Source organism: Triplophysa dalaica, chromosome 16 (assembly GCF_015846415.1).
Source record: "Triplophysa dalaica isolate WHDGS20190420 chromosome 16, ASM1584641v1, whole genome shotgun sequence".
NCBI lineage: Eukaryota > Metazoa > Chordata > Actinopteri > Cypriniformes > Nemacheilidae > Triplophysa > Triplophysa dalaica.
This window is the reverse complement of record NC_079557.1, coordinates 15,595,582-15,622,060: the sequence shown is the minus strand read 5'-3', so window position 1 is coordinate 15,622,060 and position 26,479 is coordinate 15,595,582. Positions and strand designations below refer to the sequence as shown.

At 41.8% G+C, this 26,479-nt stretch overlaps 2 protein-coding genes across 4 annotated transcripts in view; one reads left to right on the top strand and one right to left on the bottom strand.

The window, feature by feature from the left end:
* Nucleotides 1-157: 157 nt before the first annotated feature.
* On the top strand, nucleotides 158-10,300 carry mars2 (methionyl-tRNA synthetase 2, mitochondrial). The gene is made up of 3 exons (XM_056769649.1): nucleotides 158-488; nucleotides 599-933; nucleotides 8,867-10,300. The coding sequence occupies exons 1-3, from the start codon at nucleotides 188-190 to the stop codon at nucleotides 10,046-10,048; spliced, it is 1,818 nt and encodes a 605-aa protein (XP_056625627.1). The 5' UTR covers nucleotides 158-187; the 3' UTR covers nucleotides 10,049-10,300.
* Nucleotides 10,301-10,438: 138 nt separating this feature from the next.
* Nucleotides 10,439-26,479, bottom strand: part of med12 (mediator complex subunit 12) — a 34,725-nt gene continuing 18,684 nt past the window's right edge. For 2 of the 3 annotated variants that reach the window (XM_056769639.1, XM_056769640.1), the window contains exons 27-44: nucleotides 23,370-23,549; nucleotides 22,844-22,915; nucleotides 22,563-22,744; nucleotides 22,279-22,440; nucleotides 21,789-21,900; nucleotides 21,529-21,618; nucleotides 21,303-21,412; nucleotides 21,065-21,200; nucleotides 20,844-20,993; nucleotides 20,414-20,773; nucleotides 20,193-20,334; nucleotides 19,882-20,102; nucleotides 19,270-19,341; nucleotides 18,917-19,137; nucleotides 18,648-18,834; nucleotides 18,303-18,527; nucleotides 10,820-10,901; nucleotides 10,439-10,739 (exon numbers count right to left, since the gene is read on the bottom strand). In XM_056769639.1, the coding sequence (XP_056625617.1) occupies nucleotides 10,702-10,739; nucleotides 10,820-10,901; nucleotides 18,303-18,527; nucleotides 18,648-18,834; nucleotides 18,917-19,137; nucleotides 19,270-19,341; nucleotides 19,882-20,102; nucleotides 20,193-20,334; nucleotides 20,414-20,773; nucleotides 20,844-20,993; nucleotides 21,065-21,200; nucleotides 21,303-21,412; nucleotides 21,529-21,618; nucleotides 21,789-21,900; nucleotides 22,279-22,440; nucleotides 22,563-22,744; nucleotides 22,844-22,915; nucleotides 23,370-23,549 (2,742 nt within the window). In that variant the 3' untranslated portion in view covers nucleotides 10,439-10,701. The remainder of the gene's footprint in view (nucleotides 10,740-10,819; nucleotides 10,902-18,302; nucleotides 18,528-18,647; nucleotides 18,835-18,916; nucleotides 19,138-19,269; nucleotides 19,342-19,881; nucleotides 20,103-20,192; nucleotides 20,335-20,413; nucleotides 20,774-20,843; nucleotides 20,994-21,064; nucleotides 21,201-21,302; nucleotides 21,413-21,528; nucleotides 21,619-21,788; nucleotides 21,901-22,278; nucleotides 22,441-22,562; nucleotides 22,745-22,843; nucleotides 22,916-23,369; nucleotides 23,550-26,479) is intronic. The other variant, XM_056769641.1, reaches the window with a different exon arrangement.

Here is a 26,479-nt window from a genome sequence, read left to right as displayed (position 1 = left end):
TCGCAAAACATAATTATTATTTGCGCATGCGCGTTTTCTACTTCATTATGCGCATGTGCATGCGCAGACGGATCGTGTACCGACATGTCGTTGGACCTTTTATTTGAAAGTCAGAGCACGTGACACGGCAATGACCCGGATGTTGTACTCACACGCGTCCCGGACCGGCAGAGGCAGCTGTTTAATAATGAGGTCTGCGTGCTGTACTCTCACTACAAACAGAACTGTAGCATTGAGGTTATTCAATTACTTATTTCACAGACGACTGCCAGATATTTATCCATCAGAGTCCCAGAGGTCTCTGTGCCGTCGTCCGCTTTTGCAATGCATGTGCACGGATTCACAGAGCTCTAAACTATATTACATCACAACTCCCATCTTCTATGTCAATGCAACTCCCCATATTGGCCATGTGTATTCAGCAGTGACTGCTGACTGTCTACACAGATATAAACTCTTAAAGGGATATGATTCTAGATTTGCCACAGGTATGTTTTGCACAATTTATCGTATAAAACCTAGTACTGTAAAAAAACTTGCATATTAATGAATGTTTGCTCAGTAGTTTTTAGTGAGGTTGTTTGTGTATGCTTTGCAGGTACAGATGAGCATGGTCTTAAAATCCAACAGGCAGCTGGCATCGCTGGCAAAGACCCTCTGAGTTTCTGCACTGAGGTGTCAGATAGTTTCAAAGATGTTTTCCAAAGATGTGGCATTTCGTACACTGACTACATTCGAACAACAGAACAAAGACATCGTCGGGCTGTTGAACACTTCTGGACGGTTCTCCATAGCAGGGGGTTCATCTATAAAGGCACTTATGAAGGATGGTATTCCACTCCAGATGAAAGCTTTCTCACACCAACTCAAGTCACTGACAGCACAGACTCAACGGGAAGCGAGATCAAAATATCTACTGAGAGTGGCCACAAGGTATGTGTCCATATGCTCTTAAATATTCTTGCCATTTTGATGGGTTACATTATCTGTTTACCTGAGACTAATATAGGGTCATTCCGTGTCAAAACAACCAAAGTGTTTGGACAAAGATCACTTAAATGATGTACAAAATATTGAATGTCATTAATATTATGGATTAAACGGGTCATATGATATGGGTAAAAGGGATATTATCTTTTTTAGATGTAATGTATTGTGTATACAAGATTTACAGATCAGAAACGCTGGAAAGCGAGGTGTGCTATGATCGGCCAGTAAACAGTCTGTATGGTCGAATACTGCAACCATGTGACTTAAATGTGATGTCTCTTACCATATTTGGAACATCAGGTTCCAAAGCAATTGCACTGACAGGTATGCCCACCTTACCTGCATATACGGTCTTAGTCAAATCATACCACGAACTGACGAACACACGAAGGGGTGTGGTTACACGAGACGTTTCAGGCAGGTCTGGGTGAATTTTCGCTTTTAGATAGAATGCATCATTTCTTCTGACACTTCCAAAAAACATTACGTGTCTAATACATGCACACAGAAAAACATGTATTTGCGCCATATGACCCCTTTAATATTTACAGAGTAATCCTCTTATTTGAGGTTTTCACCTGGGATGTGGAGCCAGATTTGAATGGAATCTGTTTGATTTGAGGAATATTAGGTTGCAATACATGCCAAAAGAGACAGCTTAAAATGAGCAAATGCACTCTTTGTGTATTTTTTTCCCTTTCAAAGTTTACAAACAAGTGATTTAATTAGATATCATAATATCTTCTAGTTCTTAATAATCTTGTCTTTTTACTACATTTATAAGGCAAACTCACTGTGGCTCTATGTGCAAATTTGAGAATAAAGCTATTTTCAATGATGGAAAACCAAATGTGGGTCATTTTGCATACAGCTGAGGTGATACTTATTGTATTTGAAGTGGAATGTTAGAAGAACAAACAATATTGTATCTAGAAATTTTATCTTGTATCACAATCAAAACATAGCAACACAGAACAGTAAATCACTGACCAAAATACACTGAAATGGTTCAATTAAGGCCCTTTAACTTGGTTTCAATAGTTTATTTAACCATATTTGTATCAGTTTTAGGAAAATATGAATAGTTAGAGATTTGACAAAATAGGCCCTGGGCACTGATGGTGATGATCCAGCCTGATCTCATGGGAATTCATAACTATTTGACAAGGTGGGAATTTCGTATGAATCTGTACATTGTGAGTCATACATACAAATACGATTAGTAAAAAGATACAAAATAGGAGACCTAACCATAACTGGTACAAGCAAATCTTATTAAAACAAATGAATAAGATGACAAGATTTATTGACCTCCTCATAAAATAGTTTCCGTGTGATTGTGTTAAGTTATTATCTATGAAATGAATCACATTTTTTGAGAGCCTAAACAAACATCCTTGAAAACTCTTAGGAGTTTGCATACCTATCAAAAGTGGTGAAAATGTACATCTGTTTATTATATAAAGTATACTCTACTGAAGAGAAATCTAAAAGATTCTTAGCCTTCACTACTGTTGCTGATAACACTATAGTGTTTTGGCTGTGTATTGCAGAAATGAGATAAATATAAAAAAATTGCACACAATTAAATTAGTGAATTTACCTCTCCTTGAACTGGCACCTTACCGTGGTGGTGGGGTTTGAGTACCCGAATGACCCTAGGAGCTATGTTGTCTGGGGCTATATGCCCCTGGTAGGGTCTCCCAAGGCAAACAGGTCCCAGGCGACGGGTCAGACCAAGAGCGGTTCAAAAACCCTTATGATGACGACAAATTCGAGGACCGTGACGTCGCCCGGCATGGCGCAGCCGGGGCACCACCCTGGAGCCAGGCCCGGGGTTGGGGCTCGTATGCGAGCGCCTGGTGGTTGGGCCTTCCCCCATGGGGTCCGCCCGGGCTCAGCCCGAAGGAGCGACGTGGGGCCACCCTCCCGTGGACCCACCACCTACAGGAGGGACCGTAAGGGGCCGGTGCAAAGTGGATCGGGTGGTAGCCGAAGGCGGGGGCCTCGACAACCCGATCCCTGGACGCAGAATCTAGGTCTAGGGACATGGAACGTCACCTCTCTGACGGGGAAGGAGCCGGAGATTGTGCGTGAGGTTCAGAGATTCCGACTAGAGATAGTCGGGATCAACTCTACGCACAGCTTGGGCTCTGGAACCACACTCCTCGAGGGAGGATGGACTCTTCACCACTCTGGAGTTGCCCAGGGTGAGAGGCGGAGGGCTGGTGTGGGTTTGCTTATAGCCCCCCAGCTCAGCCGCCATGTGTTGGAGTTTACCCCGGTAAACGAGAGGGTCGCTTCCCTGCGCCTTCGGGTCGGTTATAGGTCTCTCACTGTCGTTTGCGCCTATGGGCCAAATGGCAGTGTAGAGTGCCCGGCCTTCTTGGAGACTCTGGGAGGGGTGCTGGAAAGCGCCCCGACTGGGGACTCCGTCGTTCTGCTGGGAGACTTCGACGCCCACGTGGGCAACGACAGTGACACCTGGAGGGGCGTGATTGGGAGGAACGGCCCCCCTGATCTGAACGATAACGAACACCATGTTCAAGCATAAGGGTGTCCATCAGTGCACATGGCACCAGGACACCCTTGGCCGGAGGTCGATGATTGACTTTGTGGTTGTTTCATTTGACCTACGGCCGTATGTCTTGGACACTCGGGTGAAGAGAGGGGCGGAGCCGTCATCCGATCACCACCTGGTGGTGAGTTGGATCCGATGGCGGGGGAGGAAGCTGGACAGACTCTGCAGACCCAAACGTACTGTGAGGGTCTGTTGGGAACGTTTGGCCGAATCGCCTGTCAGAGAGATCTTCAACTTCCACCTCCGGCAGAGCTTAGACCAGATCCCGGGAGAGTCTGGAGATATTGAGTCCGAGTGGACCATGTTCTCCACCTCCATTGTCAACGCAGCCTCTCGGAGCTATGGCCGTAAGGTCTCCGGTGCCTGTCGAGGCGGCAATCCCCGAAACCGGTGGTGGACACCGGAAGTAAGGGATGCCGTTAAGCTGAAGAAGGAGTCCTATAGGGCCTGGCTGGCTTGTGGGACTCACGAGGCAGCTGACAGGTACCGACAGGCTAAGCGGACTGCAGCCCGGGTGGTTGGGGAGGCAAAAACTCGGGCCTGGGAGGAGTTCGGTGAGGCCATGGAGAAAGACTATCGGTCGGCCATGAAGAGATTCTGGAAAACTGTTCGGCGCCTCAGGAGAGGGAAGCAGTGCCCTACCAACGCTGTTTAAAGTGGAGGGGGGCAGCTGTTGACCTCGACTGGGGATATCATCGGGCGGTGGAAGGAAAACTTTGAGGATCTCCTCAATCCCGCCGTCACGTCTTCCATTAAGGAAGCAGAGGCCGAGGGCTCAGAGGCGGACTCGCCTATCACCCGGGCTGAAGTCACAGAGGTAGTACCTCAAGTCTCTGGATGTTGTGGGGCCGTCTTGGCTGACACGCCTCTGCAGCATCGCGTGGCGGTCGGGGACAGTGCCCTTGGACTGGCAGAACGGGGTGGTGGTCCCCCTTTTTAAGAAGGGGGACCGGAGGGTGTGCTCCAACTATCGGGGATCACACTTCTCAGCCTCCCCGGGAAAGTCTATGCCAGGGTACTGGAGAGGAGATTCCGGCCGATGGTAGAACCTCGGATTCAGGAGGAACAGTGTGGTTTCCGTCCCGATCGTGGAACACTGGACCAGCTCTATACCCTCTCCAGGGTGCTGCAGGGTTCATGGGAGTTTGCCCAACCAGTCCACATGTGTTTTGTGGATTTGGAGAAGGCATTCGACTGTGTCCCTCGCGGCATCTTGTGGAGGGTGCTCCGGGAGTATGAGATTTGGGACCCTTTGCTAAGGGCTATGACCGGAGCAGGAGTTTGGTTCGCATTGCTGGCAGTAAGTCAGACTTGTTCCCGGTGCATGTTGGACTCCGGCAGGGCTGCCCTTTGTCGCCGGTTCTGTTCAAACTTTTTATGGACAGAATTTCTAGGCGCAGCCAGGGGCCGGCGGGCGTCGGGTTTGGGGACCACACGATTTCATCTCTGCTCTTTGCGGATGATGTCATCGTGCTGGCCCCATCAGACCAGGACCTTCAGCATGCACTGGGACGGTTTGCAGCCGAGTGTGAAGCGGCTGGGATGAGAATCAGCACCTCCAAGTCTGAGGCCATGGCTCTCAGTCAGAAAAGGGTGGCTTGCTCACTTCAGGTAGGTGGAGAGTTCCTGCCTCAAGTGGAGGAGTTCAAGTATCTGGGGGTCTTGTTCACGAGTGAGGGAAGGATGGAACGGGAGATTGACAGACGGATCGGTGCAGCTTCTGCAGTAATGCAGTCGCTGTACCGGTCTGTCGTGGTGAAGAAGGTTTACCATTCAATCTACGTTCCTACTTTCACCTATGGTCATAAGCTGTGGGTCATGACCGAAAGGACAAGATCCCGGATACAGGCGGCCGAAATGAGCTTTCTCCGCAGGGTGGCCGGCGATCCCTTAGAGATAGGGTGAGAAGCTCGGTCACTCGGGAGGAGCTTTGAGTAGATTGGCTGCTCCTCCACATCGAGAGGGGCCAGCTGAGGTGGCTCGGGCATCTTTCCCGGAAGCCCCCTGGACGCCTTCCTGGCATGTCCCACCGGGAGAAGACCCCAGGGAAGACCTAGGACACGCTGGAGGGACTATGTCTCCCGGCTGGCCTGGGAACGCCTCTGTGTCCCCCCGGAAGAGCTGGAGGTAGTGTCTAGGGAGAGGGAAGTCTGGTCATCCCTGCTTAGACTGCTGCCCCCCTGACCCGGCCCCGGATAAGCGGAAGAAAATGGATGGATGGACAATTTATTTAAATATGTAAAGAACCAACTTAATGTCTGTTCATTATATGCTGCAGTTACACGAATGAAGTCAATAATGAAGAAATATTCACAAAGTCAATACTCATACGTTCTAGAACCTCCACTGTTTCAGTGCATATCCAATTGGAATCCGATCAAACTGAACAAGTGTGAACAGAAAAAAAATCTGATGAAAACCTACTAATGTAGTGGTCACTTAAGAATCCTTGAAACATGCCGAGTTGGTTGGCCATTTAAGTTTTGTAGTAAAATATTATTTTTAATTTAGCAGTTTTTGTATGTTGCTACTATATTAAAAATATTTATTCATATTTTTATTAAAATGTTATAAAAAATATTGTTGCAGATTCACTTAGATTGTAGTGTACACTGCAAGTTTATAAAATGAAAATTCTGTCATGAATTACTCGCTCTCACAAAATTGATCACATTGTGAAACTATGATAGTTATGCTGTTCACTGTGATGCTGACGACACCCAGATCTACGACTCGTTTCACCCAGAGGATGCCACTATAGCAGCTCGCATTACAGCTTGCCTTAAGGACATCTCAGCTTGGATGAAAGAGCATCACCTCCAGCTGAACCCTGCCAAGACAGAATTACTTGTATTTCCAGCACACCCTACGGTGCAACACGATCTCAACATCCATCTTGGCAATACCACAATCACTCCTTCCTAAACAGCCAGGAACCTCAGAGTCATATTTGATGAACAGATGTCCTTCAATGATCACATTGCAAAGACAACACGGTCATGCTGATACGCCTTCTTCAACATTAGAAAGGTGAGACCCTATCTCACTGAGCATGCGGCACAACTCCTTGTCCAAGCCCTGGTAATCTCAAGGTTGGACTACTGCAATTAAAACCGCTCCAGCTGGTTCAGAACGCAGCAGCACGCCTCGTCTTCCAACAGCCCAAAAGGGCTTATGTGAAACCCCTTCTCATCTCTCTCCACTGGCTAACGGTCGAATCCTCTATCAGATTCAAGTCACTAACGCTTGCCTACAGGACCATCACTGGATCTGCACCGGCTTACTTTCACACCCTCCTGCACTCCTACACCCCATCTAGATCCCTGCATTCAGCAAACCAGCGGCGTCTTGTATTGCCTTCTCATAAGGACAGTTAATCGCATTCCTGCTCATTCTGCTTCACAACTGTTTCCTGGTGTAACATTCTTCCTAACTCTGTGCGGTCAACCACATCTCTCACAACATTCAAAAAACGTCTTAAAACCCATCTCTTCTGTGAATATCTGACAGATAAATAATAAAAAAAACTAACCGTTTCTCTCAACAGGTAGTGGTCTAGCTTTAGTTGAAACTAGTAACTTTGTATTGGCACCTTATGTATTATGGCTCCTGTATCGCTTGTTGCTCCTTAACTCTTTCTAAGTCGCTTTGGACAAAAGCGTCTGCTAAATGTAAATGTAACGATAGTCCATTAAACACATCAACCATGTGATAATTTTTTTAATAGAAATAATAAACTGAACAAAATGTCTTCACTTTACCATAAGTCTATACGGTTAGACCTGGGCTGTCATGTCCTTGTGGCGTGTGCGCTTGGAAAACCATATCGGTTTAGGACCAGAAAGGGGTAACTGGCAGCACAAAAAATAGTCAGTAATGGTGTGCTCCTTGCACTAATACATGTGTATTTGCTAGTGACTTAAGAGATCCTAGAGTGTGGTTACCAGTCAAAAGTTCCTAAACTTATGAAGTTACACTCATTTATTTTATATACGTATCCTTGACCCCGTTTTTACTGACAGTAAAAAGTCAAGTCGAGAATCAATACCCCCAAGGCCCGCCCAAGAGGTCAGACTGACAGGTGGAGCAACCGATCATGTTTCGTTTTGTGCAGCGTCATTTTAAGAGGCGTGGAAATGTCCCCGCAATAACTGACCGGTGTACATTAAATAACGTGTCAAAAGTTAACAATAACGTTTAGGAGTTTATGCTGTGATCTTTGCATACCCTCTATAGCTACCAATTTAAACTCGAAAGCTTATTTCTTCCATCAGACGGATTCATGTAGTTTCCAGGTGGACCGTTGAATAACGCAATACACACTTATGTCCACTTTTATTCAAAAATATCACATCAAACATTAAAACATAAAAAATATTTAGATGAATCCAGAATGTGGTGGTAAAGATTCTTATATGCCAGTCATTAAAATTCTGTCATATTATTCACCACTGGTAATAGTATTACTTTAAAGAAAACATTTAATTGATAAAAGATGTCTTTCACAGCATTGTAGATGTATATTTATGTAACTGAACCAATTGTAAATAACAATAATTTAGGATAAGCTGAATGTCCAAAACTAAATATTGACATTTTAGTTTTTAATGTAAATTTGGTTTCAATATTATTTGTTCTTCGGATATTATCCATAGATACAGTATGTATCAGCTGTGTGCAAAGGGACCCAGATTTGTTTAATTGTTTACAGTTACGTATATGATGATACCAGACCTGATAATGTAGAAATATTGGTCAATATATGCGTCACACCTAAATAAGCCCTCGCCAACTGTGCTTTGAATGGTCTTATTACATGGCCCTCTGAAGTACTTGCTTCTCTTTGGTCAATTGGATTGAATTTATTACAAATAAGGTAGTAAATTATTTCATTTTTTTTTTTTTTTAATTACGTACTCAAGTAGCTGTGTAAAATTTTGAATAATGTACAGTGCTAAACAAATTTACCACCACCACCCAGGGTGAAGAGGTCTGGCTATAAACTAACACGATTAGTGATTAACAAAATCATTTTATGTTTCTGTAATGGTTAATCCCAAGTATGCGTAAGTGCTTTAGTCACAGTCATATTTCTAATGTTCAAAGGTTTTTGCCAGATTTCTGAAATATACCTCTTTGTTATATAACAGGTGGACTTATACATTTGTTAAGTATTGTACATCCAGGCAGTTGTTATTTCAAAGTAAACCCCTTGGGTTTATTTAGTGATAAAAAAATGTCTGGATGAACATTATCTCTTACACAATCACAAAAATAATTCCGTTTCATTTGCAGGTGGAATGGATGAAGGAGGAGAACTACATGTTCCGTCTATCAGCATTCCGCAGTGAACTGCTCCAGTGGTTCAGACTGAATCCAAAAGTCATCCAGCCTGTAAAGTTTCACCACTTGGTTCTTCAGTGGCTGGAGGACGACCTGCCCGACCTGTCTGTATCTCGTCAGAAAAGCCGTCTTCAGTGGGGTATCTCTGTGCCTGGAGATCCAGAGCAAACCATCTATGTGTGGTTGGACGCTCTGGTGAACTACTTAACAGTTGTTAGCTTCCCGCAGAATCACGCTCAGCGTTGGACAGCTGCGCATCACGTCATCGGTAAAGATATTCTTAAATTTCACGCTATATATTGGCCTGCGTTTCTTTTAGCTGCAGGGTTACCGCTGCCTCAGAAGATATACGTGCACTCTCACTGGACAGTAGAAGGAAAGAAAATGTCTAAGAGCCTCGGCAACGTGGTTGACCCACGAGAAGCCATGAAGAAGTTCACAGTGGACGGCCTGCGCTACTTTCTCCTGAGGCAAGGGGTTCCTGACTCAGACTGTGACTACTATGATGACAAAGTCATTAAGATGTGTAACAGTGAACTTGCAGATGCCCTTGGTGGGCTTCTGAACCGTTGCACTGCTCTCTCACTTAACCCCAAGCAGGTGTATCCACAGTTCTGCAACATCTGTTTCCCAAAGGAATCAACTGAGGGACTTGAAGGAAAAGCGGTCTGGGACGACTACAGAATGCTTGAGGCCGTGTATGCTCTTCCTGGTTTAGTTGAGCAACACTTTGAGCTTCTACAAGTGTATAAAGCATTGGAAGCCATTACGGCATGTGTGCGTCAGACTAATGGATTTATCCAAAGACATGCACCATGGAAACTCGATCAGAATGAAAGCAAAGACAAGCGATGGCTTCATACTATCCTTCATGTGTCACTAGAATGTCTTAAGATATACGGTATACTCCTGCAACCTGTGGTGCCTGACCTAGCAGATAAAATTTTATCTAGGTTGGGGGTGAAGACAGAAGAGAGGGACTGGGATTCTCTTCGCTTCCTGGTGAAATACGAAGGTAGAGACTGTACTTTGGAAGGACGAGCATTGGGGCCTGATTTGGGAATACTGTTTAGTCGTCTTGACAGGAGCCAAGTGATTTCTAAAAAGACAACACGACAGCAGTCGAAACCTTAATAACCACTTCTGAGGTGTTGATTTAAAGGGATAGTTCATCCAAAAAGGAAGAATTGTAATTTATCTGGCCTCATGTTGTTTAAAGCTGTATGACCTTTTTCAGTGGAGCACAAAAGATGATATTTTGAGAAATGTCTCAATGCTTTTGTGTCCATACAATGAAAGTCCGTGGAGCAACAGTTGTTTGGCTACCAACGTTCTTAAGATATCTCTTGTGTTCTGCAGAAGAACACATACGTGTTTGGAATGACATGAGGGGGAAAAAAAGTAACAAACAGGACACCAACTTACCTTTGAACAGTCATAAACACTTGGAGCCAAAGAAAGTGTAGCATGTTGCTTTCATGTTTCACTTTTCTACAAGTACACACAATATAAGAGGCGTAAAAGTTGACATGATTTTTTTTAATGAGAAATACACGAAACTGAAAAATTGTACAAATTGAAATAAAATAAAAAGTTGCAATATTCTTATAATTTCCTGTACTTCTTTTTACATAAACTCTTCCACCACTTCGATCAACACAACCCTCTCTGGGTGTCTGAAAAACATTCTACTTCAAAGACACACCAGTGCGGTTCGACATCCCAAAAGGTCCTTATATCATCATCTACATTCTCTTCACCACATATGAAAAGCTTTAACGCACTCCTCAGTAATATGGGTTGGTGTTCTGTCCAGGTTGAGTGTCTGGAGGGGAAAAATAATCTATAAATTACATACCATCACAAGCTTGACCAAAAAACTAAAACAACTAAACACAAACATACTTGAGAGCTGCTGCTGGAGCTGTCTGACCAGAGCTGCCGTTTGCTGCTGTTGCTGCGTCTGCTGCATGCCTTGTCGTGGAAACTGAGATTAAACCAGAACATCTGAATTATAAAACTCTCAAACCAATCATTAATAAATAGAAACAGTACTATTTGTGACCCTGTCTGTAAAATTCAGCATAATTTCTCATATTTTGAGTTTAGTAGCATCAAGGCCTTTTAATGAAAGATATCAAGTTTATAGTTTCACAAAATTTTCCTTACATTGCATGATTTAATGTAGAAAACAAGCAGGGTCACATTTGTTACAAAAACACAACAATAGATCACAAGACATAACAATTATTAAAAAGGACCAATGAATTGTTTTCTCACAAACATATCTGGATATTTTAATGATAGATTAAAGTGCATTTTGGAGCTGTGTTATGTTGTCTCCCGTATGTGACCCTTTCTGCAAAGTCAGTTTTGTACGGTTTTATTTCAACATTTTGGAAAACATTTGATCGAAAGCAATGTTTAGAACACAAGTTTCAGTTCTTTTTCAGTACTTTTTATGCAAAGAGGCAAGTTTACAGGATGAGATCTATAGTTTTAATCAGTTATGAGCAAGGTCAGAAAGTGTGGTCTCTTTCCAATATAACATGATCCTTAAATTAGTCGTCCAGTAGTAAATTTGGAAATTAGGGAGAGATAATCCATGTTGACAGTGCCGCTGTAACATCTGTTTTCTTATACACGTTTTTCTAAGAATTTATCTATATTCGGCTGCAATGGCAAATATGAGGGGTGACAAAGGGCAACCCTACCTGGTGCCGTGACAGAGTGGAAAATAAAGGGAAAGGTTACCATTTGTCCGTACAGCCTACAGTGGCGAAGTGTAAAGCACCTTCTTACATTAAATAAATTTAGAACCAAAACCAAATTGTTTGAGAGAAAATAAAGATTATCCCACTCCATTAAATGCTTTTTCAGCATCGAGCGATACTAGTATTTCTGGGACTTCAAGTGGAGCGGGATCATAAAGGATATTGAACAAGCCTCGTATGTTGAAGAACGAATGCCGATTTTTTATAAAGTCTGATCATCCGACACAATGGAGGGTAAATTTCCCATGGGCCGGATATTTTCCATTGTATTAATTGCCTCTTCAAGTTCTTCCATAGAAAAGGTTTCTACTAGATCAACTGTCTTTATTAATTGTGTCATCTCATTCTAAAAAAAAAAAAGATCAAACAAAGAGTCGTCCCCAAGGGATTCTGTAGAATCTGTAAAATTTGTAGAAACAAGAATTCATTTCTGAATGATCTATGTGCTTAGAACCTAAGTCATCATTTATCTCCGCTAAAAATCGGCGAACTGATGTCACCCGCCAATCAATCTGCGGATATGGACCGGGAGGGAATTCGTTCCGGACCCGCCAAGTGCCAAACCAACACGAACGCAGGCAGGTACGCACACACAGACACACACAGGCACACCACGCGCACAAACAAGTTTTCCAGTAAGTTCTTTCATCAGGTAAAGCGCGTAGATAAACCCTAGCTTTTATGCAATAGAAAAATGTCGCCGGTACAGCCCGGCGAGTGTGAGGTTTTGCTTTGCCGACACATCGGGTCTTTCTCTTGGTCTATCTGTGCAGTGACCGGCAGAAAACAGCAGCACAACTGACTAGGGTACCATAAACATGTCTTACGATACTATACCAGCTGAAGTATCTCAATACCTCTTGTATCACGATGGTGTGCCATGTTCACAATTCAAATCTATTCAAAAACACAGATTTAGATTAAACATTTTGCATTTATTATAGTAAACTGTATTATAACTTGCATTAGAATACTTAGTTGTATTGTAGTAATTGGATAAATTGTAGCAAAAACTGTAGTATGCTAAAATATTTACTATGGTCACTCAAAAACACTAGTATTTACTACAGTAAACTACTAAAACTCATAGACACTAAAGTACACTAGATCATTTTTCACATGGGAACTAATTCAAATGTGGGACAAATTTCATTGATGCAGCAGTCTTTATAAAGGGAAATATTAGGCTTGCTTTAAATGCAGAACCAAGACGGCCAGTAGGTGGCATCAATCGTCTGATGAGTTAGTGAATCATTTAACAAACTCGTTCAAAACGCTAATTTCAATCATTATCTCGTCTGAGTTTTTCAAAACATTTATTAAGGAGATAAACTGCGCAAAAAGGCAGATGTAAGTGTTCAAATGAATATTAATGCCCATATGCAACATTACCTATGTTACTACGATACAGCAGTTTCAAAAATAAAGAGGCATCGCTGGTATTTTGAAGCTTTGGCATCAAGAACCTACCGTAGCACCGATACACCGTGCAACCCTACAACGTACCGACCAAAACAGCGTTTCCAAAATTCTGTCACTGTTACTGACTGCCTGGGCATTTGAACATTAACGTTCCTGCTAAAGCCTACACCGCATGATAATCTGATAACATTTATTTTCCATTATTTTCTTCTGGTATCTGTCCGTTGGTATCGACATCAGGATACTTGCAAGACATCAGCAATATACAATAACATTGTCCACCCCTATTGGGGCATGATCTGAAATGACTATTGCCTGATATTCACATTTGCTAATCCATGGAAGAAGTCTTTTATCTAAAAAATAAAATCTATGCTGATTATGTCCTTTGGACTGCGGAGAAAAACGAATAACTTCTAGATATATGATACCGAAATCACCATGCATCGGATATCCTATTTGTATTTAGAGATGCCTGGATCGTCAAAGTTGATTTGGATGAGATAACCATTTTAGGTGAGGTACAGTCTAGAGTTGGTGATAATACACAGTTCATATCGCCACCAAGAATAAAACGATGTGTATTAATAGAGGAAGAATGAGCTTTCATCCCAATGTGGCGCATTAACATTAGCCAGAATAATAGGTGTTTTGCGATGAATTGGTTTCTACTTTTGACAGTTTCTAATTTTTATTAATAAGGATTGATGTTCCTCTGGACTTAAAAAAGAAATGGTCTGAACTTCGCAGATGTGTTTCCAGAAGAAATGCTATCCCTACATTGAGCGTTTTCAGGTGAGAAAGAACCTTCTTGCGCATAAACAGGGTGACTTAGTGACTTAACATTCCAGCATACAAAAGTTTAGGGCTGCAACAACTAATCGATAATAATTGATAATGAAATTCGTTGTCAAACAAATTAGTTGGTCTGTGACGTCACTTGCAAGCTGCTTTTGAAGTCAGACGTGTCTCTCTTTAGATGCGTCGTTCTAAAGATTAAAGGGGAGAGGTGTTTTAAATGACAAAACTAAAGATTATATTAGTAAATCCCAATTTGTGGCGTTTGCACTTTGCAAAGAACATAATAGGCTAAATACCCTGCTTTGGTGGTTTAGGTGGGAAGTAACGAAGTACATTTACTTGAGTACTTTGCTTAAGTACACTTTTTGAGTATTTGTACTAAAGTATTACTTATTCTGTTTACTTGTTACTGCACTTCACTACATTTGAATGACAAATATCTCACTTTTCATGGCACAAAAAAATATTTCCTTGGCCGACCCTCCCCTCGCTCGGGAGAGACTATGGTCAATAACTTCTAATATAACACACCTGAATCAACTCACCAGGTGTGTTAATTATGGACACATTCACAACATTTTGGGATAATGCTAATGAGTTCAGTTGTGTATACTTTTCCCATATCTTGATTTGCTTTTTATAAGCAAAAGATGTAATTACATTTTCATCTGATTAATTAACTAATCAAAGAAAAAAACGTCCAACTAATCGATTATCAAAATAATCATTAGTTGCAGCCCTACAAAAGTTATATTACAACTGGTTGGATGGGGGGATACACAGACCCTCATAGACAGTGTCCGGCTGTATTTAGAACATAACACACTATGTAAGGCATATTAAACAGATTACTGGATCGAAATAATTCTCAACCCAAAGGCACATAGTCATGCAAACAAAAGTTAAACCTCCCACTAATGGGGAGAAAACATAGGAGCAGCAAAAAATAATAACCTCACAATATAAAAACAAATGATTTGCAAAAGTGTGAAGTATTCTGTAACATCTCACTTTAAGCATAGAAAACACCCCAAACCTTATAAAAAGTGAAACAAAAATAATTAAGTGCAGCCATATGGCCTATTATACGTTATCTATTTTTATTTTGAAGCGCCTCAATCTTCCCTCCATGTCGAGATTTTTATCCCGTAGACTAGTTATCTCAGCCTCGAGTTTTCCCACCTCAGTTTGCAGCAAGGTCACTACATCTGAACATGACGAGAATCCGCGTTGCATTTCGGATAAAGGAGTTTTCATCACGTCCACTTCCGAGCGGATTATTGCAGAGTTATTCGCGAGTTCTGCCTTTACTGCATGCAGTTCAGATTTAACCGCCTCAAATTCCTGAGTTGACAGATTCTCAAATTCCGACTGGCGCAGAACCACGATATCCTCTTTTAGCGAGGCAAGAATTTCGGCTTTCAGACCCGCTGACTCCATTTGTTTTTCACAGTCTTCTTTAGTGGACGATGAACTCGAGCTCGCGGATTTAGGCCCTGTAGAAGCCGTACCTCCCGTATACTTTCGCAAGTTATTGGCTATATCGATGCACGAGTATCAGACTCAAACGCGAAAGGAACAAACATAAAACAATAATTCGTAGCCTTTTGCGATTAAAACTTTAAACAAAATTTCAGAGGAGCACTAGTACTGTTATGTTCGTGAACAAATCTTTTAAGTGAACGAATCGTTATTGTTCACGAAAATCTCTCCCTCATGCAAACAGAGTTTCTTGGCTTAAAAGAGTGTCTAAAGCACGAGCCAATGGCGTTCGAGTGTGAGCTTTGACAGAGCATATGATTGGTTGAATGTACTGAACGAACGAGCCGGTGTTTCGAGTAGGGCTGTTCGATTCTGAATTTTTCGGAGTCGATTCCGATTTCAATTCCTGGTTTGGGAATCGATTCCTAGCTGTTGTTTTCGATTCCTGCTCAATTCCCTGTTTGACTACGGATTTTTATTTATTATGAAAAAGATAACACATTTTTAATGCATTACAATTTTCTAAGCAGTCACTAGTTTTTTAATTGTGTAATTGTTTATTGTTTCTATAACAAAATCCTTAGCCTAATATGTCGATCTTGTCCTGCAATTCCAATGTATCATTAATAATCTAATTTACTGGCTGTTTTCAAAAATAAAGCACATGTCAAATTACTATTTTTAAAGAGACATACTTGAGGAATATAGGTAGGCAGATCGAAAATCAGTAAATTCTATTAAAATGTGTAAGAATACTGTGCATATTAATATTACTGTTTAATGCAAGAGTACAGACAGGTGTTGAAAAAGTTGTCCAGCTTTAACAGCTTTAAACACACGTCCAATTAAATTTGTTGCGAGACTTTGCTTTATATACATGCATTCCCTTCAGGCCCATAGTGAGCTCATCGGTAAAGAGTAAGAGAAGATGGGTCCGTTTACAGTTCGTCTGAAAAGAACAATTGTACTTATATTATTTGTTAAAACTCTTGCTTTTATGGATGCAGACTATTTTATGTCATTCCACAGCTCTAGACTTCATCATCAGTTTTTTATGATGTCTGCACTTTTAGACAACAAACTAATGTAATTTAGTCGACCAATGACAACAGCTAAGGGGCGGGGCTTGTACTTATGAAGGCTCTTAAATCGACGCTCAATTCTCAATGCTTTGGAATCAAGGAATTTTTGGAATCGATTCCCAGCCCTAGTTTTGAGTCTGAATGAGAAAGTCCTTGTTCGTACACAAACGAAAGGACCAGCTGATTTTCGTTCGTGAATGACATGAACGATCAGTCATCTCGTGCGCAAACGAACTGAATGAGCTGCTTACTCGCGAACAAAACGAAAGAGCTCTCTCGTTCAACAATTGCAGAAAAGGACCCAATGTAAAGACCCTTATGAAAATGAACCATGGTTTTAATATAGTAAAGGAAGTGACCATCTATTGGTGAACAGTATCATCTAAAGCGCAAGTTATAGTCTTGGGTAGGACCTAACCAATAAATAAAAACACGTTGTCAACTCAACAACGTGCCTGTTGACGCGGACAACGACGTAGAACTATAAATGAAAACAGACACGTTCGCTTTACCATGCCAATGCAAATGGTTAGACTGCAGTATCATGCTTAAAAGATGGTTACATCTGAAAAACCTAAATGTTCTATTTTACAAACATGATGATTTAATCGTGGTTTGTAGTAAAAAGTATTTTTTCCTAATGAAAGTATAATATAGTTTGTTATAAGCATGTGTTTATATAATCATATTTACAATACTTCGAGATTATGACACAGTCATTACACTTAAACAAATAGTTTGTTGTTGCTATACTGCTGTTTTTGGCGTGTTGCTTAAATATGGAAAATCAGTCAAATCAGGCGCTTTTTAATCTGCACCCTAATGGGATCACTGTCCTGCTGTGAAAGACTGACTGAGCATGATCCAATAGTCTGTGAGCGCGGGATTTCAAAACACTATCATTGGTTTGAACTACTGAACGAAATTCGCCTCTTCACTGAACTAGTCAGTCATCTGACATACAAACCAGACATCTCGTTCGTGAACGAGGAGCTGCTTACCGAATGAATTCGAGAAAGCATGTCAATCGCTCAATACGGCATGTGAGTCACTCCCGTTCGCAACAACAACCGAATATGATCTATTTTAGCGTAATATACAAAACAATACTACAAACACGTTGTCCAAATTACTTGTACTACATATAAGACTTTAATTTTCGCCACCTACTGGTGCATGTATGTAATATAGGATGAAATGGCCACTCAACAAATCAGTACGAATCATTTTGGTGAACGATCACAACTAAATTATTTTTTAGAATTAGAATTGCATATAGAAATGTATAGTCCGTTTAATATTTGACCTGTGTTTCTCTCCTTTTTCTTAAATGTGTGCTTTCACTGTCAGTGCGTGCATGTCTGTCTGTCTGTGTGTGTGTGTGTGTGTGTGTGTGCTTGTCTGTGTGTCCGTCCGTGTGTGTGTGTCTATGTAGATGTGTGTAAGTATGTGTGCATATTGTGTGTGTGGAGCGTTTTGTATGTGGGTATGTCTTCTGTGTTTTCACCTTTTTCTTGTTTTTACGGGTATATGACTTTAGTTGTTTTGCTTATAGTCAATATTTATCATGTACAGCTGCTTTGCAACAATGGAAATTGTAAAAACCGCGATATAAATAAAGTTGTGTTGAACGAACTGTAAAATAAATCACTAATATGAATAAAAATTCCTATCACTCTATGTGCATTTTGAGGGTTTGTGGCTCATTCGATCAGATTTTAGAACTTAATTTTCATAAAACAACTTAAAATTTCTACTTCCTGATGTCTGTGATGAATTAACATTTGAGAGACACACTCCACATGTGATCATTGGAGGTGGTCTTACCATGGGCTGCTGTGGGGGCAGAGGCTGCATGCCCAGGGCCTGATTGGGTGGCTGGGCTGTTGGCACCTGTTGCTGTTGCTGTTGTACTTGCTGCTGAACCTGCTGCTGCTGTTGTTGGACCTGCTGCTGTTGTTGGACTTGCTGCTGCTGCTGCTGCTGCTGCTGCTGTTGCACCTGCTGCTGTTGCTGTTGCTGCTGTTGGACCTGCTGCTGTTGTTGCTGCTGCTGTTGTAAACCAAAACAAATGCATACTCAGATCATCGCAGCATTTAGAGATCGTGCGTCGTAGACAACGTAAAAGACAAATTACATTATTTCATAATGATAAGGACTTTGTGTACGTACTCTGAGAGTGGGATGCTGTCTTATCATCTGCTGTTGTTGCTGCTGCTGGGCTTGTTGTTGTTGTTGTTGCTGCTGCTGCTGCTGCTGCTGTTGTTCCATCATTTGATTGGGTCTCATGTTGGGGTGCATGTGACCTTGAGCCATGTTGTGCATCATAGTTGCCGGCTGCATTGACTGATGGGAAAACCTGGTAGACGAATGGTCCCAGTTAAGATTTTTTTTTCAGTTACGTGGTCTGTGAATTACATTACAAGTTGTGTATGACTCACCTTTGTGTGTTTTGCATTGATTGTGCGTATCCTGCGGGAGCCTGCTGAAGAACGTAGCCGCTGGGTCTCTGCTGCATCTGCCTGAGAGGGTCCACCATGCCTGTGTTGGTACCGGGATGAGCTCCCTGGAAGCCCAAGTTACCGTATGAGTTAGGACCCATTGCAGCTGACTGAGAAGGGTGCGGCTGCATTCCCATGTGTGGTCCGTAAGAAGTGTAGCCCTGAAGAAAAGTCACCATAGTATGCTTTCTGTTAATGTGGTTCATTTTCACACCAATCGATATGGCAAACAAGATGAAATGTGGTGCGGGCAGTATGATGAGGTTAGTGTTTAAATATAAACAAATACTTGCCTGTGTCGGCTGCATGGAGCCGTACTGCTGATTAGGTGCCACCGGCCTCATCTGCTGTAAATGATTTTGATTCTGAAAATATGAAACAATCTTGAAAGCCTCCCTTCTGAATTAAACAGGAGTGTGACTCAACAACAAGGACAAGAGTTCTATGGGCATACTGTGTCAAAACACAAGACTGTGACGTTAAAGGGACCGTTCACCTAAAAATAGATATTTGGAAGGATGCTTGTAACAAAACAGTTCTTGGCCACCATAGTGGAAAAATGCTTTTCTCTGTTAAACACTAAAGAAGATATTTTAAAGAATGTAGGAAAACAAACAATTCTGGGGCACCATTGCTAATGGTATGTGATTTTTCCTACTATGGTATTCAATGGTGCCCCAGAACCGTTTGGCCTGAAACTTTTTTTTTAAATATCTCTCTGTGTTCATAAGAACAAAGACATCTTTACAGATTTGGAACAACTTGAAAGTGAGTTAATGATGACAGAACCTTGGTTTTTGGATGACCTGTCCCTTCAGTCCGCATCTTTTCTGATACCTAAATAGGCCCTAATAGGCACAAAAAACATTTTGGTCTGGGATCTTGATCAGTAAAACCAGACTCACCAGTCTGACCTGTAGATGGTGACGCAGAATCTGGCCCTGTGGCATGCTAGGTGGGGGTTTATAGCCTGGTACCTGGTATGGCTTTTCCATCGCCATCATGCCCCCCATTGTACCTTGCATATTGGTCATCATATTTGGGTAATTGGGACGTGTCGGCATGACTTTGCTCATATGACCCATGGGACCCCTGGGACGGATGGGGGGCTCCAAACCGGGGCCTCCTTAGACAAAGCAATAACAAGGACAGGTAAAAAAAGAGTTGCTTTTATCTCACAATCCTGAAATAAAAAAATTAAGGGATATGTGCTCACCTGGTGGTAGAGGTTGGTTCTGGGGATACATGTTCATTGAACCCGGATATCCCATCCTGTAAGTAACCTGGCCCATGTTCATAAAATCAGTGCCCATGCCAGGCGGGTACTGCATCACTGCTGGATTATGAGGCTTGTAGTCCTAAAATAAGGAGGAATACAAATATTTCTTCAAATCCATAAATTCATTCATCTAGACATTTTTTAGACAAAATTGTTACCTCTTGCTTATTCGACGATGCTGGTTTCTTTTTCTTTTTTTTCTTATTGGGGTCAGGAGCCACACTGGAAACGCTCTTTTCGGGTTTCCCTGTATCCACCTTTTTGTCCGGTTCAGGTGCCACAGGTGTGGGAGGCTCCTCCTCCTCCGGGGGCAAGGGGAGGGGCTCCAGATAGTAACTGCGTGGTTTGGGCTTTAGGTGGGTATGGTATAACAAAAGCCGCTGTTGCTCCTCAAACTTTGTGACTTTACGGTCGACCCGCACGGTTCCGAACCAGCCCCAGGAGAGCGGAGCAGAGTGCTTCAGCCCTTCAAACACATCCCATGGAGAAATCTTCTGCTTCGTTGACACCTGTAGACCCTGCGTATCATAAAGTACAAAAGGTAAGAAGCTGATTGGATGCCAGCAATAACTTGAAAGAGATATTTACCTCTTTTTCAAATCCAGCAATTTTGTTGCCCTTGGTGTCAATGAGCGAGCCCTGGGGCTCACACGTTATGACATCACGCGTTTGCTTGGGTAGAGGCAGCAGCTGTCGCACTTTCTCCAAGCTCTCAGACTGACGGTCGCCGAGTTCCTTCTGTAAGGCCACACAGAATATGAATGGTTTATATTCTCAAAAAAAAAACTTTTTTAGGATCTCTGTCTCACCCTGAGCTTCTTGACCAGATTCATATAAGCCCTCTTATTCTCCTCCATGCTGCCCTGAGAGATGCTGGACATGTCAGCTGCCAGAGTGCCATTGATCAATACGCTCAGCATGTCTAAAACTGTCGTGAAGAGCTCACTAATGTGGAAAGACAGAGAGAGAGGTGAAAAATGAAAAAACATTGAGAATCATCTGGTATGATCATTAGTAAGATCGACCGAGGGCTGTGTCACATCTCACTTGTTAGACTGCATGTCCACTGTGCCGCTGCTGATGATGTCAAGCAGAAGCACCGCCCACTCTGTTGTCTGTTGCGTGCTGCGCTGTACCGTATCGAACATCCCCCCCACCTAGATCATGTGACAGGAAGTACCAACAAAAATATGAGCAAGTTTAAGCTCCAAGACATATTACCAGTCTGATTATTATTGTGCCTCATATCTTATCTTTCGCAAAAGCTACACACCAGATTGAGTCGCAGCTTCAAGGCCTCGTGCATCATCTGCTTGGCCTTGCAGTCGTCCTGGTACTGATCCTCACGCCAGTTCGTCACAATCTGACGGGTGAATGCATCATATCAGTTTAAAGAGAGTGTTTACTGCATTACAGCTCACACTTATAATTACTAAAACAGGGTCAATGTATATTTTTTTAGATAACCTGGCCTTAATTGTAACGTCGGGTAAAGTGTACAGTGTACGTGAATGGTCGGCTTGGTTTTGATACCTGCTGTACTTGACTGTAGAGGGATGTAAGAAGACCTTCTCGCTGCTCATCCTGTCCTTTGAGACACGTCAGCACCAGAGATAAAAAGGGCTGCTGACTCAGGAGAGACATACTGAAGAAAAACAAAAGAGGAAGACATTTAGCATTTTGTAAACACATGCTATAAAAAGAGCAATGTGGAGATTTAACAGAATCAAGTGGTGAGGTTGTGTATTGCAACCAATAGCTCACTCCCCCTCCCTTTCAAAGCACTATGGCAGCTGACACAGAACATAGACGTCGTCACGTTTTTGCTTCATTGCCGTTTAGTGCACAAAGAAAACAAGCAATGCTGCAGTAGAGTCTTTTGTCCAAAGACGAAACAGTTTTTTGTCCACCAAAAGCACACTAGAATGCTTTCTGGGTAGGCATTTCACTATGTTGTGGAGTACAGCTTTTGAATATCCGCTCACTACCGAAAACTCAGAGAATAGAGTAAGAAGTTGAGCACCTTTTCTGTTTCTGCCGATCCCTCTCTTTACGGGAGGACGGTCCGAGATGCTGACCCTTCTCCAGCTCCTCGCCTGCAGCCTTCAGCACGTGACCCTGTACCGACGTGTGCAGCTTAGCTATCAGAGGAGCCACTAACCAGACACCTGAACGCTCGGACGAACTACAGGAAGCACACAAAAGATTTCAAAAACACATGTTTTATTAAGACAACGGAACTCTCAAAATCACATCAGCTTGCAAACTGAATAGAGTCTGGCAAAGGAAAGACTGGTGTTCACCCACCTGAGCACAGGTTTGAGTTTACTGGCATTGTTGCTATTGGAGACGGAGCTACCCGAAACCGCAGAGCCATTCCAGGTGGGGTTGCTAGAGTTCATCTCGGCAGACTTTTGGAAAACCTCAATGGTGGCCTTGGCGATGTTCTCCAGTAGAGAATGTGATTGAGGTGTGTTCAGATAATGATCCTATAATAGATGTGTTCAGTGACAACAGCATAGTATAAACATGAACCTAAAACATTTATAAAGATTATCATTCTCCCCAAACCCTCCCCTGTGACTTACATTATTTGTGACTTGCTTGATCATGAGTTGGAGCTCAAGAGAGGACTGTCTCATGGTCCACTGATCCATGTTCTGTAAGCAGGAGAACAGACGACACATGGAGAGAATTCTTTTAATCTTTAGCGCTCCAGCAGGATATTAAATGTACAGGGGTCTTAACAGTCTATGAAGATGAAAAGTTGTCCACAAAATTGAGCTGCTGCGAGCCGCACACAAACCATGTATGGATTAAATGCATAGAGGTGTGAAATGAATTATTAAGGCTGGAGAAATGAGCGTCTGCTCTTCCTCTCCTGCTATATGGTATTCTTTCATCATTGACTCCAGTAACAAAGCAGTCTGGTGTTTGAAAATAAACTACCCACACGGGTCTATATGCGAGGTGAATTTTTAAAAACTGTGTTTATTACAATGAATCCTCACCTCAACCAACAGAATACCATCTGATCTACTAACAACGGTTTTTATCTACAGGAGAAGCTCAGTGTAGACAGAGGTAGATGTTGTGGTTGTGTGAGTGTTTGACCTGTAAGATGCGTTTGATGCGCTGTCTCTGAGGATTCTCGCCCTCTTCACTGTCAAGCTGTCTGTGTGGGTAACAGATGAGCTGCAGGAGCCGCTGGGCCTGTATGTCAACCAGCACTGGATCCTGAAGAGCACTGCTGTCCTCTGACAAAGACTTCAGACAACGCTCACCAACCCACTCCTGAAACACACACACACACCTTTGCTTTAGTTATATCCAACGGCATTCAGCAGTGATGATTCACAGTGAGCCGGTAAAAAAAATATATTCTGACAATTCAAGTCGGTTGAGATGTTAATAAATCGCAATAAATGTTTTGAACAGCAGGGAACACTGTGTTAACTGCAAACTAGTGGTCTGCGGGGGACTGTTTTTTTTCGTCCCCCTCCACCCCCCCGTTAATTTCATTCCGCACTCACATGCTCCCGCTGAAAATTCACGCGTGTTTACCAACTATCTGCTTAGAATGATCTTCATCCCGACGCGATCCTACTACATTTAGATCACATTTACAGATCTCACATTTAAATTTCTCCATAACAAATATAAAATACGCTGTACAAAAGCATATCAGTTATTTTATATCGTCTTGTCAACAGACAACATTGTTCTTACATTTTAATGTCGATACTGTAGACAAAATGTCAGAGAGAAAAATAAGATATTTCACTCAAACTATAGCAAAATATGAATAAATGAAACCTGTTAGCTAATATATTTATATAGCTAGCGCTATAAATATTTTTTTTAAACAAACTATTTAACATGCATGCAAGAAATGTCCTGATGACTGTCTCCCCTCAGAAAGAGAGCTTTTGTGTCTTTTAATTCCCGAAAGGGCACTCGGCGACCTCCCCGCACTGTCTGGGGGGAAAGACCAGCTCCCGTCCATAGTACCATAGAATCCCACCACCACAACTCTCTTTTATCCAAAAAGTTTAATACTGTGCCACAAGAATCCGTATCTGGTTCCGCGAGTCTCGCGGAAATGCAGACCTCTACTGCAAACTTGGAAAAGGTGGATATGGTGATATTTCTTAAATGAAAAGTTTGTTTATATTAAAGTGATTTTTGTATTATTAGGGTTCGAGCCCGAAGGGCTAGAAACCTATTGTATTTCTTGGTTTTATTTAGGGTTTCGAGCACGAAGTGCTGAAAACCTATTGTTTTTGTAAGGATTTTTATTCTTCTTCTTCTTATTATTATTTTTCCGCCATAGAACCGGTCGCCCAGCCCAAACCGTAAGTCGTAGAAACTCGAGGCTTGGTCAGTTGGTTGTATCTGTGCAGGCTACTCAGATACAGTGACCCAGCCAAATCGGCCCATAGGTGGCGCTACAGCGATGCTGAACGCGTTTGGGCTCGTTACTCCTAAACCGTTTGTCGCACACCCAAGTGTTTTATATCATTGTAATCATTGGCTCAAATCTTAAAAAACGTATATCTCCGATTTCATTTACGGTATGCAATGAACTAGTCCCTGGATTTTTGCCCGATCGGAACCAAACCAACACTGATAAATTCTTTGGAGTGTGAATGTAAATATTCATTGAAAAAAAGTTGAAATTTCGATTCAGGGTCGCTAGGGGGCATCAAAACGTCAAACCCGGAAGTAGCCTATTTCATTAAAATGGCTATACCTAGAGAACGGTTTGAGATATCTTCCAGGGGCTTAGACCATATGTGTAGACCCTCAGTCCGGGTCACAATAAAAAAAACTTGGTGTTTGGCCACTAGGTGGCGCTATAATAGCAAATAACTCGAAAAGGGCTATAACTACGCAACCGTTTGAAAATTAAAAAATGGGCGGAGCCTATCACATTTAAATGGCCATAAATCCAGAACGGCTAAACATATTATCATGGGGATCGGGAAATATGTGTATACCATCACTCCAAGGTCACATACAAGAGAACTTGGCGCTTGGACACTAGGTGGCGCTATAACAGTAAAAATGGTAAAATTGAAATGTATTTCTTTGCTTAAACAATTGTGTATCACGTATCATTTGTCATTTACACAAACTAATGATAACATATCTATAGCTCTCCTCATTCTGAACACTTTTCCTCTTTATCCATTGATGTCAATCAAATGGTTCGCAAGTTATCAGTGATGATGTTAAAGACGTACTTTAGCATACTAATTTTAGGTCTTTCAAGGAATTTCAAAATTTTCACCACAGTACAATTCTCTGGACTCTCTACATAACTAATTATCAAAGACATTTTGAACTTTTTCATAAATGTGACCATAACAGGTCCTTTATTATATTAACCTCAAAAGTCTACCTGAAAGCTTGCTGCTCCGTAAGAAATATTCCAACTGACTTTTCAGTAAGTACTATTGTAAATATTATGACACAAAACAAGCATGCAAAATGTGTAGGTCATTGTAAGAGGCATGCCTTCATAACAGACAAAAAAGTGAAATATAATTCATTTCAATGGCTTTTTTAGAGTCACCAGATCACAATGCATGTAGCTTTTAAAAATTATTCTTGCGGCTGTGTTCACTGTAACGCCTTGCAGTCTTCTGCACTGCAGTGTGTATTATATGTGCATACGTGTGCATGTATTTCATATTCTGTGTTTGTGTGTGTGTGTGTGTGTCTGTGTCTATTTATGGATATTATGTCTCTGTATAATAAGAGTGTGCATGTACTGTCTAGTTCTGTGTGTCGTGTGTGATCGAGACTGTGCATGTTTGTGGAATGAAATGTGTCTCACAGGAAGACAGTGTTAGAAATAAAATGTATTACACATTAAACGTTGCTCCATATTTACACATCTATAAATATAGCACATGTCTGGCTGCTTTTATGATGCTGTGTTGATATATATATATATATATATATATATATATATATATATATACACAACACACCTTTATTAGATAAAACCAGTTTGATTGCATGTAAACCCAAATTGCTACTAAGCCAGTCACATGGCAGCAACTCAATGCATTTAGGCATTCAGACATGGGAAACATGACTTTCTGAAGTTCAAACCTTACATCAAAATGGGATATACTGTATTATGTGTGGTGTGTGTACAAAATAAACACAATTTAAATGGCACGGCATTCTAGACTATTATGAATGCGAATCAA

What these genes read in the sequence shown, in the direction of transcription:
- mars2 (XM_056769649.1), top strand. Translation starts at nt 188, where the DNA reads ATGAGGTCTGCGTGCTGTACTCTCACTACAAACAGAACTGTAGCATTG. An exon ending in TGATTCTAGATTTGCCACAG is followed by an intron (nt 489 to 598) that starts GTATGTTTTGCA and finishes TATGCTTTGCAG; the next exon opens with GTACAGATGAGCATGGTCTT. An exon ending in CTACTGAGAGTGGCCACAAG is followed by an intron (nt 934 to 8,866) that starts GTATGTGTCCAT and finishes TTTCATTTGCAG; the next exon opens with GTGGAATGGATGAAGGAGGA.